Source organism: Pristiophorus japonicus, unplaced genomic scaffold, assembly GCF_044704955.1.
Source record: "Pristiophorus japonicus isolate sPriJap1 unplaced genomic scaffold, sPriJap1.hap1 HAP1_SCAFFOLD_359, whole genome shotgun sequence".
Lineage (NCBI taxonomy): Eukaryota > Metazoa > Chordata > Chondrichthyes > Pristiophoridae > Pristiophorus > Pristiophorus japonicus.
In genome coordinates this window covers 51,599-67,219 of record NW_027253424.1, presented here as the reverse complement: position 1 = coordinate 67,219, position 15,621 = coordinate 51,599, and the positions used below count along the sequence as shown (strand labels likewise).

Sequence of the window (15,621 nt, the reverse complement as noted above, 5' to 3'; positions counted from 1 at the left end):
ACACACCTCTTTCCCCCCCCCCCCACACACACCTCTTCCCCCCCCCACACACACACCTCTTCCCCCCCCCCCCCCACACACACACCTCTTCCCCCCCCCCCCCCACACACACACCTCTTCCCCCCCCCCCACACACACACACCTCTTCCCCCCCCCCCCACACACACACCTCTTCCCCCCCCCCCCACACACACACACCTCTTCCCCCCCCCCCCCACACACACACACCTCTTCCCCCCCCCCCCACACACACACACCTCTTCCCCCCCCCCCCACACACACCTCTTCCCCCCCCCCCCACACACACACACCTCTTCCCCCCCCCCCCACACACACACACCTCTTCCCCCCCCCCCACACACACACACCTCTTCCCCCCCCCCCCCCACACACACCTCTTCCCCCCCCCCCCACACACACACCTCTTCTCCCCCCCCCCCCACACACACACCTCTTCTCCCCCCCCCCCCACACACACACCTCTTCTCCCCCCCCCCCACACACACACACCTCTTCTCCCCCCCCCCCCACACACACACACCTCTTCCCCCCCCCCCCCACACACACACCTCTTCCCCCCCCCACACACACACACCTCTTCCCCCCCCCCCCCCACACACACACCTCTTCCCCCCCCCCCCCCACACACACACCTCTTCCCCCCCCCCCACACACACACCTCTTCCCCCCCCCCACACACACACCTCTTCCCCCCCCCCCCCACACACACACCTCTTCCCCCCCCCCCACACACACCTCACCCCTCCACCCCACTTGCTCCCTCCTCCATCACCCCACTTGCTGCTCCTCCACCACCACCCACCTCTCCCTCCCTCCCTCCCCCCTCCCACCCAACCCCCTCCCCCCTCCCAACCCCCTCCCCCCTCTCCTCTCCCTCCCACCCCCCTCCCCCCTCCCAACCCCCTCCCCCCTCTCCTCTCCCTCCCACCCCCCTCCCCCCCCCCTCCCCCCTCTCCTCTCCCTCCCACCCCCCTCCCCTCCCCCCTCCCAACCCCCTCCCCCCTCTCCCCTCTCCTCTCCCTCCCACCCCCCTCCCCCCTCTCCTCTCCCTCCCAACCCCCTCCCCCCTCTCCTCTCCCTCCCCCCTCTCCTCTCCCTCCTCTCCTCTCCCTCCCCCCTCTCCTCTCCCTCCCCCCTCTCCTCCCCCTCCCCCCTCTCCTCCCCCCTCTCCTCCCCCTCTCCTCCCCCCTCTCCTCCCCCTCTCTCCTCCCCTCCTCCTCCTCTCGTTCCTGATCTCTTCACTCCAACGCTGCCGTTACCTCAAATGAAGCCTCGAGTTCGTCCACCAGGGTGCTGGGAGGTCGAGGCGGGGCTGCGGCGAGGCCGGGCCCGGTAGGTGCTGGGGGCCCGGCTCCAGAAGGCGGCGGCGGATTCTGCGGCGGGTGCGGAAACATCCCCGAGAGCGCGGCGGCCATCTTGTGCTGGCCTCACTGCGCATGCGCGGCCCCTGTGGCTGGATTGACTCCAAATGTCTGGAAAATGTTGCCAACTTTAACATACCATTCTGAACGTTTTAACAAAAGATATGGTTTACAAAAATAAGAATTTGCTCATTACAACTTTTCAATGAGAAAATCGATTTCAAAGGCCCTTTTTTGATTGGGGTGAAGATGCCAGCTGTGCTTCTATCCCAATGACTGTGCAAGTGACATAACTGGAATATCCAATGTTTGATGTTATTAGGCGTTATTGACGTTGGTTTAATCACTTTTTCACGAACATTGTAGTCCTTCAGTCTGAATGTTGGCCAAACCTTTCTGTTTTATCGACATCTGGGGGTGGAGAGGTTATGGTTTAAACTAAAAGGGGGGGAAGGGTCAGGTGAGGGGAAATTTAGAAATCGAAAGGAGAAAAGTCAAGGCCATAGAGAAGTGCAGCGATTTGGATAAACATAAGTAGTATGACAGGAAGATACAGAAAGGCCAAAATTGCCCCTTTCGATAAGACCTGGCACGGAATGGCCGCTGACCCCGTGGAAGGGCCACCATTTTAGAAATTGCCCTTAGGAGCGAAGCGGTGTCCGGTACCGCTCCGCCAGTTTTCTTGTCACGACGTACATGGGCCGACCCCGTACAATCTGGCAGGGACCCCTCGCAAAATTGTCCCTTACCCGAAATTGCTCCATGGGAGCGGCCCAGCCACTGGCCGGTGCCGCCAACAGCTGTTGGTGCACTCTGTGTGAAATGGCGGCACAGCCCCCCTAAAAGGGAAGTGCGCACTACGGCAGCTGCCATGTTTTTTTTTGTCGGCCGATTGCCAGGTTGGCCCGACAGTTGTGCCCCCGGGTTTGGCCGGGCCGCCAACAGGCAGCTTGGCACCCTCGCTTGGGTGCCAGGCCACTGGCCCGGCCGAACACCTCCTTGGTGACCTAGTGGGTGCCACTGAAGTGGCAGCAGAGTTCACAGCGCTCTCCCCTTTAACTGAAGGGGAGAGATGTTGTGATGCGTCAGCACGACGCTACACATCCACATCGTGCTGATGACTGATCGAGGTGATGGACCCACTGCAAGGACGCTTCTGCCTCACACTCGACTGGAACACCACACCATACCATGGAGAGAAAAAAAAACAAAATGATGAATTTCTCCTGTAACTCCGCCCGATGGACTGCAGCGGAGAAAAACTTTAAAAAACAGTAGGTGTGCCCCAATTTGGGCGAAGGACAATTTCTAACCCAGAGAGTTTAATGGTAATAGTGCATCAGCAAATAAGGTGAAAGCAGGGAATAATGGTAAAGAGTATTTAATTTTAATTTTTTATCTGCATGCATAAAGCATTCATAATAAGATAGATAAATTAGTGGCACAAATAGTGATAAATGGCTTTGATCTAATAGCCATTACAGAGACAGGTAATAGTATTGGGATAAGAGGGAGCTGTTCCATCAGGACGGGCTTCACTTGAACCAGGTCGGGGCCAGTGTCCTGGCGAATCGAATAACTAGGGTTGTAGATAGGGATTTAAACTAAATAGTCGGGGGGAGAGATCCAGTGAGCGGGAAATTAAAAAAGTCAAAGAGAAAGGAGAAGGCAAAAGTGCAGGGTAGCGAATTGGGTAATAATAACCAGAGTGTGACAGGAAGGGACAGAGCGTATATACATAAAACAAAATTAAAAGCTCCATATCTGAATGCATGCAATATGCATATGGGGGGGCTTCTTTACGCAGAGGGTTGTGGGGATCTGGAACTCACTGCCTGGAAGAGTGGTGGATCCAGAAACCCTCACCACTTTTAAGAGATGGATGGGCACTTAAAGTGCAGCAACCTGCATGCAGGGTTATGGACCGAGAGCTGGTAATTAGGATTAGACTGGATGACCTTTTGTTGGATAGAACAGATATAATGGTAAGTACTGCAGGGAATAGAATACAGCCAGGGTGATCTTCTGAACTAGCTTCAATTGCCTGGATGGATTGGAGAGGAATTTTCCCAGATTTTTTCTCCCTAAATTGGCCTGGGCTTTTATCTCGCTTTTGCCTCTCCCAGGAGATCACATGGCTCCGGTTGGGTGGGGTGTAGAATGTTTTAGTATAAGGGGTGTCGCAGTTGTAGTGAGGCGGATTGGTTGGGCTGGGTGCTCTTTGCCTTCCCGTCATTGTTCATAGGTTTATATGTAACCTTTAGGGCTACTGACCAAGGGTTGTGTGGCTCTTTATTGGCAGGCGCGGACACGATGGGACGAAATGGCCTCCTTCTGCACTGTAAATTTCTAAGTTTCTATTTCAAATTTCCAGAATTCACAATATTTTGCTTTGATTTAATGGTTGATTGAGGGCTAATCTGAGAGGTCCTTGGACTGGATAAATTCTAATCCATTTTCCCAGTGCTTTCGACAGAAAATCTAATATCCATGAATGAAATAAGATTTGCATAGTCTAGTTATATTGCATCTGGAATAAAACCAGAAAATGTTGTGTGTGATAGGATGGAAGGCAGGAGTGATTAAATGACAAAAAGGATGATGGTGCAAGGCAAAAGTGGGTGACAATAGGACAAGAAACAAAAGATTATTCTAGAGGAGCTGTAAATGGCAACAGCAAAACCATTATCTGCACCCGCCGTCCATAAAAAATGGGAGCAGTGGTTATGATATAAGGGAATTGGATAAGTACCTGAAAGATAAAACTTTGCAGGGCTACGGGGAAAGGGCAGCGGAGTGGGACTAGCTGAAGTACTCTTGCAGAGAGCCTACACGGGCCGAATGGCCTCCTCTTGTGCTGTAACCATTCTATGATTCTATTTTAGGACAAGATTGACAGTGGAGCATTTTGCACTCGGCAGGCTTTCAATCTCTGTTGACTTCTGTTTTTCTAGTTCAGTGTAATCTCCATTGGATCATGGAACCCAGGGATTTGTTAATTTTTCCTTTCACAGCATTTTATTTTGTTTATTATTGCCTAAGTACCATATTTTTAAGGTATTTTTACCGCGAGGGCAATGAGGTAATTCATTCCAATGCCACTATTTGACAGATTACAAGGAGATAAGTTTTCCTTTTTGACAATCCATCTTTTAGTCATGTTGGAAAAGAAAAATCAAAGCAAATGGTGCCACTACAGCTGCAAATACATTGTAGACTGGACCAGTAAAAAACAGCAGATGAACACACATTTTGTCTTGTTTATTGTGAGGACATCAGCATTGGGAATTCTGGAGTAACCAACCTCAACAAGGAGGTTTGATTTAAGTACTTTCACCAGACTCTGAAAGTTGTAAAAACAGACTTCTTATCCATGGAAATATGTATCGAAGAATCATAGAAAGGTTACTGCATGGAAGGTGGCCATTCAGCCCATGCCGGCTCTCTGCAAGAGGACCTCACCTAGTCCCACTCCCCTGCCCTTTCCCTGTAGCCCTGCAACTGTTTTTCTTTCAGGTACTTATCCAACTCCCCTTTGAAAGCAATGAAAGGGTGGTGGAGGCTCACTCATTCAGGCAGTACATTCCAGATCCTAACCACTCGCTGTGTAAAAAAGTTGTTTCTTATGTTGCCTTTGGTTCTTTTGCCAATTACCTTAAATCTGTGAACTTTGCTTCTCGACACTTTTGCCAATGGGAACAGTTTCTCTCTATCTACTCTGTCCAGACACCTCGTGATATTGAACACCTCTATCATATCTCCTCTCACTCTTCTCTGCTCGAAGGAGAACAACCCCAGCTTCTCCAGTCTATCCACTTAACTGAAGTCCCTCATCCCTGGAATCATTCTCGTAAATCTTTTCTGCACCCTCTCTAAGGCCTTCACATTCTTCCTAAAGTGCAGTGCCCCGAATTGGACACAATACTCCAGTTGAGACTGAACCAGTGTTTTATACAGATTTATCATAACTTCCTTGCTTTTGTACAGTATACCTCTATTTATGAAGCTTTCTCAACCTGCCCTGTCACCTTCAACGATTTGTGCACATATACCCCCAGGTCTCTCTGTTCGTACACCTCCTTTAGGATTGTACCATTTAGTTGATATTTCCCCTCATTCTTTCGATCAAAATGTATCACACTTCATTTTTCTTCGTGAAATTTCACCAGCCTGTCTGTGTCCTCTTGAAGTCTATCACTATCTTCTTCACTGTTCACTATACTTCCAAGGTTGTGTCCTCTGAAAATTTTGAAATTGTGCCCTGTACCCAAGTCATTAATATATATACACATGTAATACAGCAAATGCAGAAAACCATAATGTAATAAATTCTGTTTTTGCTAACCATCACATTCCATGGGAGAATGTTATTATTTCTCTTCTGACCCTGCCAATAACTGTTTTAAGTTGGATAAAACAACAGTCAAGTTCCATGTACAGTCTGCCTTGTGTTTCCCACATTGCGCATCCTGCAGCGAAGGATGCTGTTGAAGCAATCTCAAAACCAGTGGCAGATCTGCTACTGGACTTTTAGAAATAATTTTAACGGTAGCGTAAAATGAAGAGAGCAATACTAGCACTGATATGATGCAAACGAGCTTTAACGAATAAAACATGGAGGAACAAGGTGGCTCAGTCTCCGCCAAGCAATAGCAAGATGTGATAACCAGAGGGAGCCCCTTAAAGCCTATTTTGGAAGCAACAATGAAACAGAGCAACCTGGCCTAGTTCAGTGAATTTACACATACATACAAGATGAGGAAATGCATCTTTACTTTCTTTTTTTGGAACATGGGTTGGATGATTTATTAGCCGACAATGATTTTTCTCAAGACAAGGATTTGAGAATTGCCTACCACTGGGAAGACAGCATTAAACTGCTAAAAACACTGCTCAATCGATTTGTCATGTCGGATGTGTCAAGCAGTACCAATGATGGATTTCCAAGATTTAACAAGTCAGGAAGAAAACCAGAAATTGTCTGTTTGCATTAAAGCTAAAATTTTTATTGCTGCTAATGGAAATTTAGACAATGCCACATTTCATAACTTCTATGCTGGAGTCAGAAAGTTTTATTCTACAGCTGTCCAGAAACTACCAAGAAAATTACCACTATCATACAAAATTCTTGAGGTGTTGGGGACTACTACATCCACTTAAAAAATTGGATTAAGATGAAGATGCAATTATTAATCTACTGACATGATTTCTGTTATGTTCAGAATAAATCCACAGGTCTATGTCACAAGCTCAAACTGTTGAGACCTTGGTCGTTTTATTTCAGACTTTCGAGTGAGGAAGCAGCTTTATACCTCCTTGCCCCAGGGTGCACAGGTGACCCTTAGGTCTCCCACAGGTGTGCCCCCTGGTGGCAAGTCTTATATTTGGGTACGGTCTACATACATACATAACATCACTCCCCCTCCCCCCCCAAAGTCTTACTGTGCAAGTTATTTGCAAGTTGAGGCGATCTGGCGCCCTGTACCCTCGGGTCGATCACCTGGGTTGAAGTCTTGACATGGTGGGTTCATCCTTGTGGTTGACGGTGAGGTTGATCGTGTTGGTGGGTCGCTGGGGGCCAGGTCCTTACGGTGTGGTTCCTGGTTATCTGTCGTGCGCAGTTTGGTCTCGTCCCACTGCTTTACTTGTTAGTGCGGTACATGGTTTCACAATCAAACACTCCGTTTTCATCACATGCACTCCATTCCCACCCTTGGCTAATGCGGTACGAGCTGCCCGACTGGGTCCATGAACATGGTCTGCATCACTTATTCCGATGTCGTGTGGAGGGGCCGTGCACTTACGGTGCATTCTCTGCTGATGGCATGCGGAAGGCTCGGTTCTGAGTGATTCGGTCTGGTGATTGCGTAACACCCAGAATAGCCGGGTCTGTAGGAAGTCTACTGTGGCACGCGTGGTGCTAGGTTTGGTGATTTGGGCGCTGACCCTGAGATTTGGAAAGCCCAGGATGGCCGCAATAACCTTGAGACTTTCGGTAGTGGCGGGAGGCCTAATGGTCCCCGTGGACATTGGGCCATAGTATGGGGGCCCCGGACCACCGACTGCGTGTAGCCGCCCTGCCTTGCTTTGCAACGTTGGGATGGGTCTATCGTCTTTTTGGCGGATAGGTTGTCACGTCCCGTCTAGCAGTTCACCTTTGGCAGGTGGTAACATGGGATCCTGGCTGGTCAGGTCCTAAGCTGGAGGGCTGTTACAGTTGACCCCTCACTTTCGAGCACTTCCACGACCGCGAGTGGGTCTTCAGGCTGCGCCGTTTCACCCCGGGGGTGGGCAACGGTGGCCAACTGAGAGCATGGGTGCCGCTCTCTGTGCCTGGCCCGTGGCGGATCATGTTACAGTGCACAGTGTTGGACATTCTCGAAGCAACACATCGATAATGGTGCCTCTGCTCTCCCAAGCTTGTGGGATGAGCAGCTTGTCTGACTCGAGCACATATTGGGACACTCTTTGGTACGTCTCTTTAGTCCCATGAACACAGGCTGCTGCTTTGTTTAACTTATTTGATGCATGTTCAATCATTTGGGGCTCGCCCGCTACTTTTGCTTGCTACGCAACACTCCCGACCCCGTGCGGTAACATCTCACTTGCTACGGATGCTTTGTTAGATACATATACAACTGGTTGGGGTTCACCCGCTACTTTGGTTTGCTGTATAACACACCCGACCCCGTGTGACAACACATCACTTGTTACAAGTACTTTGTCAGATACATATACGACCGGATGATGTTCGCCTGCCACTTTGGCTTGTTGTAAGGTACTCCCAACCCAATGGTACATCATTGGCTGTGAAAGACCGCTCGCATGGGTTACATGGTGTACACAATTTATTTGAGCATGGCTGCCCCTTTACCTTTGCCCCGAACCCAGTCATCTTCCTTGCTGGGCGACACATTCCTCCATTCCGTTGCGGCGACCTTCCGTGGTCTGGATGCTCTCTCATCCCGTGGTCTGGACACACCTTCGTCCATGTCTGTGATGCCGACTGCCGTGATTTTCCTCCCCAGGTATTTTGCCTCTGGCGTCGGGAAGATGCATTCGGATCGTTTCGGCCAGAGTCCCACTCCGCATGGTCAACCTGGAGCCTCTTCCATCATCGCGAAGGGGTCGTTGGCTTCGGGTGGTGGGTACCGCACCTGTTCCTCTGCTCGGTTGAACTTTACCTTCTCGTGGTTGTGATGAGCGGCCTGTGCCTCAGGGATCTGCAAATGGATCTGCACTTCGATGCCTGGTTCAGCTGGAAGAGGGGGTTTGCTCGGCCTTTGGGAAAGGGAGGCCTCGTTCGCTGGAGTGGGTACACAGAGATCTTCCTAGTTCCATCGAATCTTCCCCATCCACCTCCTTCCAAGCAGCATTGGCCCATCACCTGAAACAATCCACAGTGGTAATTCTTGCACTGCTCCCTCATGGAATACTTTTATGTCCGCACTACCAATATCTGGTATCAGTTCCTTGGTGTCGGTGCGCAGCTTTGCCTGAATCGGGATCAGCTCGGGTCGCTTGGTTTCGTCGCTCCACAGCCTTCTGGCTCATGACTGATGACTCACCCTCGTGTCTAGTTCCATGGATACTGCAGTGCCGTTAAGTTCAACTTTTAACATTATCGGAGGGCTTTTGGTGGTGAAGGTGTGTATCCATATATTTCCTCTTCATCCTCAGGTTCAATTGCCTCGCTGCTCGATCATTGTGATCCTCGCTGGATCGGTCGTCCTCTCCTGACTCTGCCACGTGGTGAGTCAGAGATCGTTTGCACATTCGCTGGAGATGGCCCAGTGTTTCACAGTCCTTGCACACATCGGGCTTGAATCGACATTGATAAGGTCTATGGATGCCCCCGCAGCGCCAACACGATGCTAATTGATACGCATTCACGCCCTACGGCGGACTCAGAGTCTAGGCCTAGGTCTAGCCTCTGCAACCGTGTGGGCCCTGCCCTGTGCCATTCTGCCTGCTGCAAACATTATTTTGTGCACGGTGCTCGCCGGTGAACTTCGATTCTGTGAAGATATCTGTTTCGTGTTGTCGCTCATGGATATGAAGGCTTGGGCTATCGTGATGGCCTTGTTCAGATCTAGAGATTCGGCAGATAGCAGTTTGCGAAGAATGACCTCGTGGCCAATTTCAAGCACAAAAAAGTTCCGCAACATTTCCCCCAAGGATCCTGCAAAGTCGCACTGCCCCGCAAGGTGTCTTAGGTCGGCGACAAAACTCGGCACATTCTGGCCCTCGGAGCGACGGTGCGTGTAAAAGCGGTACCTGGCCATCAGGATGCTCTCCTTTGGTTTGAGATGTTCCTTAGCCAGTGTACACAGCTCTGGGTAAGATTTGTCCGTTATTTTGACCGGTGCCAGCAAGTTTTTTTTGGAGGCCATATACCGATGACCCACATACGGTGAGGAGAATCGCCCTGCGCTTGGCCTCCATCTCAGCCTTGTCCAATTCGTTGGCCACAAAGTACTGGGCGAGGTGCTCAGCAAAGGGTTCTCAATCTTCACCCTCAACAAATCTCTCAAGAATACCAACGGCAGCCATTACCGTGTGAAAGTTTGTGATTCGTTTTTCGTCGCCAATTTGTTATGTTCAAAATAAATCCACAGGACTATATCACAAGCTCAAACTGTTATGGCCTTGATCTCTTTATTTCGGACTCTAGAGTGAGGAAGCAGCATGGCGAGTCACCTTTTATACCTGCTTTCCCCAGGGTACACAGGTGAACCGTAGGTCTCCCACAGGTGTGCCCCCTGGTGGCAAGTCTTACATTTGGGTAAGGTCTACATACATACATAACAATTTTCATCTGTAACAAAATCTGATGATGAAAAATAAACAATCATAATGAGTGGAACCAGTATCAAGTAGATTCTGAACTGCCCGATTTCCAGTAACGAATCTGGATGAGTGGTGGGGGCAAGTGCTGGATCTTAACAAAATGGAGACACAAGAAAAATGATACCCAGCTCTTTGGAAATTGATATGTCAAGCAGTGCCAATGATGGATTTCCACGATTTGACAAATCAGGAAGAAAACAAGAAGCTGTCTGTTTGCGTTAAAGCTAAAAATGTTATTGCTGGTAATGGAGATTCAGACAGAGAGACTAGGAATAGAGAGAGACTAGGAGGGGGGGGGGAAAGAGTGAAAGACTAGGGGGGGGGGGAAGAGGGAGAGAGACGGAGGGGGGGGGGAGAGGGAGAGAGACGGAGGGGGGGGGGAGAGGGAGAGAGACGGAGGGGGGGGAGAGGGAGAGAGACGGGGGGGGGGAGGGGAGAGGGAGAGAGACGGGGGGGGGGAGGGGAGAGGGACCGGGGGGGGGGGGAGGGGAGAGGGAGAGAGACGGGGGGGGGGGGAGGGGAGAGGGAGAGAGACGGAGAGGGAGAGAGACGGGGGGGGGGGGAGATGGAGAGAGACGGGGGGGGGGGGAAGATGGAGAGAGACGGGGGGGGAGAGGGAGAGAGGGGGGGAGGGGGAAGAGAGAGATTGGGGGAGAGAGATTGGGGGAGAGAGATTCCCTGCGCTATATACAATCGTGGTAAAAAAAAATCTAACATTCTCTGTCAGTGCCTCATTTAATCATCTCCTAAAACCTGCAATCAGTTATCACTCAGGATTACACTGAGCAGGAACATTTAATTAATTGTGAACAGGTTAGTGAAGCTGTGTCTGATCTGAGCACCTTCATTATCACCAGAGCACAAACAGAAGAGCATTGTCAAGATGTGTTTCCCCTAAGAGGGAAAGAATTCTGCTAATTTTCCAACAAAGACTGGATTTTAAATATTTAACAAAATGGGAGGAAAGCTCTCTCCTGAATCAACACTGATTCTCTGCTTCTCCTTTTGCGCTGATGTTCTTTGCAGAGACAGCAAGACAGAGTGAGAGACAGGGACATAGGGAGAGTTGGAGAGACAGACAGACTGGGACAGAGGGAGAGAGAGACTGAGACAGAGGGAGAGCGAGAGACAGGAACAGAGGGAGATGGAGAGAGACAGGGCCAGAGGGAGATGCAGAATCAGGGACAGAGGGCGATGGAGAGACAGGGACAGAGGGAGGATGGAGAGACAGGGACAGGTGGTGTAGAATTTACCAATATCTCGCAAAGATTCCAGGTACCTTTCCCCTGCAGAGGAGAAGAATTCCTTTCTGGGCTTTTAAAATGAGTTTAAAGGGGCAGACGAAGCCTGCGGGGGATAAAAGGGGATGCATTCATGGAGACCCCCCCCAGTGTTTGGACTCATAGGAAAGGGAATTCAAAATGGACCTAAATTACAGAAGCTTGAGATCCCCTAAACATCTATGGGAAGGAGCATATCAATTTTAAGATTCTACAACATTTTGGCTGCGAAAAAGAGTTACCAAATACAGGAGGTGGGGCCTACCTCTGAAGCAAATTCGTGTATTAAGGATCCCAGGCTATTCCCCCCTAAGAGATAATCGAATTACCCAATCAAGCACAATGGAAATCATGGTCAGAAAACTGGACAATACTAAAACAATGCAAAACCAGTGATAGCACATTTTCACACCCTAATCGAGTTACTGCTGACAAAGGAGACATTTGAAAATCAATGGACAGAACAGTTTAAACCGTGCCCAAGAGATTTGATGGGAGATAACTGAGCCTTTTTTTGGGGATATATTTATCCCCCAGTTTTACAAGGAAAAGGAAGGAGAACACAGACACAGACACAAGCAGCCTGCTTCCTCTACAGTGAAGAAATGGAATAGTGAAGGAAACTACCAGAACTGATCAGGAACTGACCGAGCACGAGGCCCACGAAACGGAAGGTTGTCGGCAACCAAATTGACAACCACTCTACAATCTGCTTCTGAACGACCCAACGGGGGAGAAATTACAAAAAGGGACTAACTAAAACTATTCGTAACCAAAGAAAGTGGGTACTTACCCCATACATCCAAAACGCAACTTAGCGCATCAACGGACGCACCCCAACCGAAGACTACGCGGTCCGAAGTCCTCTCCTCCGTCTGGGGTACGGCTCGCCTAGAAGGCCAAGTGCAGCGAACTCCGAAACCGTGATTCACCGGCAACTGTCTAAAGGGATTGGTGAGCATAGCCCCTAAACCCCCAGAGCTATAACTTAGTTAGTTAGGGGAATTGGGAGGGGGGAGGCTGGGATAACTTGTGTAAATGTATCTGCATTCTCCTCTTTACCCCATTTAGAGTTTAAGCTGTATTCTTTTCCCCACAGGCTGTAATTTGACATTTTATTCAATGTGTTGTACCCTTCAGTGTGTATTGGTCTGTGTGTGTTATTAAAGGTTGCCTTTTACTTCTTTTTAAACACAATAAAGCCATACCTGCTTCCTACCTTGAAATCGATTGTCCAAGTCTGTCACAGTCCCTTCATAATTCCAGTGTCTAGAACCAAGGGTGTGGGAGTGATTCGGAACCGCTCATATAAGGTCAGAAGGGAAAGCTGATCCCCTGCAAACCACCCCTTACAGTGGAGACAGGGACAGGGAGAAAGAAACAGAGGGTCGGAGAGACAGCCAAAGAGGAAGAGAGAGATGGCTGGGTGAAGGTCCACTCCAGACGCGTGTAATCCATTCCTGGGGCTGAATACCGACTGCACTTTGGAACAACACAGTTAAAGACGCAGCACGTGTACAATGGCTGCTGGAAGGAGACTACAGCAAACAATTTTTAGGCCCATGGTGACATTTTTTTTTAAATTCGGAAAATTGTTTAAAGCCAGAAAAAAATACGGGAAAGTGATATTGAACGTCCCTTGGTATCAATTACTTTTTGAAAGAGGGAAAGGCAAACTTGGAGTAACTTATTCTGTCAAAGCTGCAATGAGTCTTGAACGAATGTAAAGATTTTTAATTAACTTTTCACAAAGAAATGAATGATTAAAAACACTTGTACCCCCATGTTTCAAATATGATTTTGGAAGAAACAAGCAAGAATCAATTTTCCCCTCATCGAAACAAGTTTCAACCTGGTCTTGAAGTCCAAATGCTTTCAAATAGGCTCTGAAATGCTTAAAACATTTAAAAATTGAAATTTCCCAATAGTTGATTTTGAATGATCGACTGAAGTGAGTAGCTTTACACAAACATGCAACAATGTTGTTGAGGATGGGGAGGGCAGGGGAGGATTTGCAGGAGTTACATATTACTTTTTTATTAACTTGAAAATATTAAGACGTTTAGGAAGAGCACTAAAAAAAGGGAAAAACACAAACCATTTTATTTTGCCTGTCGTTCTATAGTCCGAACAAATCTCAGGAATAATATAAATATAGATTTCCTCTTAAATATTTATTGTTTTAATAGTTATGTAATGATGTATAAAAATTGCAAGCTACTTTAGAAGAAACCACTATTTGTTTATTGAGAAAGACACAGAAAATACTTCGATTAAACTGATATGTTTGAAATAGGGATTCAAAATTGAGTGTACAATGAAGTTTGTTTCCCGCTATTTAATTGTGAAGTACCTAAAATAATTCAACACTGTGAGAAGAACAGGGATTAATATTGTGCAGAATGTTTGAGAAAAAACATGATGCAAAATTCGTAAATTAACATCTTTACGTCACCATTTTAGTTTTGAAGTCAATCTGATTGGTTCTCCTGTCCAGAAAGATGAATGTTTATTTCTGTTAAATTATAGCTTTTCCTGCTTTTTGCTTTTAATTCGGTGATGCAAATTGTGTATGTATTTTTCTGCAGTTGTGAATAAGTGCTGCATTTCTGGTTCAAGAAGACAATGTTTATTAATAGAAGTGATTGAAGTTGAAAGTATGGATGTGTGTTTTTGTTCCAATTCTTTTTAATACTGTGAACTAAAGAACTGCAGCACTTGTCTGGTTGCATTATGATTAATATTCTAATTATGTATCTGTATCTACACAGCATGTCAGCGCCACAGGAAAACTGCTGCTCCTGCTGCTTGTGCAGCCATTGCTGTAGCGACATGAGGTTGAGCTCATCTGTTGAAAACTTGAAAATTAATACTAATTGCATGAATAGATATGCCTCTTTCAGGTCACCATGGGCCTTTGGATTGTTTGTCGATACATAACTGTGTAACTGAGTGATGTTTCTGAAAAGATATTGCATTATTATGCAGTTCTTTTATATATCCCAGTCATTTTTGTTTTTAATAGAGCTTGTACATGACGAACTAAAAGCTTTTCATTAATTATACCATAAACACACTTGCAGAACTGGCATCTAAATAACACATGAATTTCAATATAGATGTGAGGTGATGGATTTTGGTAGGAGGAATAAGGAGGCCAACTACTCCTTGGAAAATAAGAGTCTAAAAAATGGAGTAGAGGTGCAAAGGGATCTCGGGGTATAGATTCACAAATCATTCAAAGTAGCAACGCAGGTTAATAATGGCATAAAAGTGCAAATAAAGCACAGGGGTTCATTACGAGAGGAATAGAATTTAAATGGACCTTACACCCCGATTCTCGGCAGAAAATGGAATCTTGGGCCAATTGGGGGGGTTCTTAAACAAAATGGGCGGTAATTACTAAAAATTTAGACCGAGGCTGCGGGGTTAGGCCTAGGAGGGGGTAAACACAAAAAATATTTTTTCCAAAGAAACATAAAATAAAAATTCAGAAAACATTCTCAGGACCCTTTTCACCTTAATTACTGTAAAAGAATTTTAAAATATTTATTAAAAACCCATTAACTTATCTTTTTTTGCAGGGCTACTTACCTACCGCCCAGCTCCCGCTGCTTCTCGTGGGCGTTTATTTTCTACTTACCTATGAGTCACCGCTGAGTCAAAAATCGGGCGATGGTGGACTATGGACAGTGCACGCTCCCCAGTAATACTTCGAAACTGCCGGCTCGATTTTCGCCCAAAACGATCAATACCGCCGAGAAACCGAGCGGAAATGCAGTGCAAAATCTAGCCCATAGTTTTTGTAAAGAGCTCTGACCTGTTCGAAATGAAATAAGCCAGTCGAGGTTTATAAACTGTCAATCTATATTGGTTTATGTTTGAAAAAAATAGCAACATGATTTATATACCTGTACTAAATCTCTTGATTTTTAAGAGTTTGTGTCTTGATTTATGAGATGGTGGGGTTGACATTATTGTATTTTGCACCTTTCAGAGGAGACAGAAGATGGTAGATTTCCCACGTAAACTCCAGTGAATAGAAGTTCATTTTTAAACCGGAGCTGCAATCCATACATAGCAAATGTAACAGATTTAAATGATAGGAG

At 47.4% G+C, this 15,621-nt stretch overlaps 1 protein-coding gene and 1 long non-coding RNA gene across 3 annotated transcripts in view; one reads left to right on the top strand and one right to left on the bottom strand.

Annotated features, from left to right (window-relative positions):
* Positions 1-2,111, bottom strand: part of LOC139250256 (mediator of RNA polymerase II transcription subunit 28-like) — a 36,871-nt gene extending 34,760 nt beyond the window's left edge. Inside the window, exon 1 of the mRNA XM_070872758.1 lies at positions 1,281-2,111. Coding sequence (XP_070728859.1) covers positions 1,281-1,436 — 156 coding nt within the window. The 5' untranslated portion in view covers positions 1,437-2,111. The remainder of the gene's footprint in view (positions 1-1,280) is intronic.
* On the top strand, positions 1,819-15,448 carry LOC139250257 (uncharacterized). Of its 2 annotated transcripts, none has more exons than XR_011591275.1 (2): positions 1,819-2,656; positions 15,097-15,448. It is a non-coding gene; the product is annotated as an uncharacterized lncRNA (long non-coding RNA). The 2 variants fall into 2 exon arrangements; XR_011591276.1 differs by having other exon boundaries at positions 1,819-2,752.
* Positions 15,449-15,621: the final 173 nt, after the last annotated feature.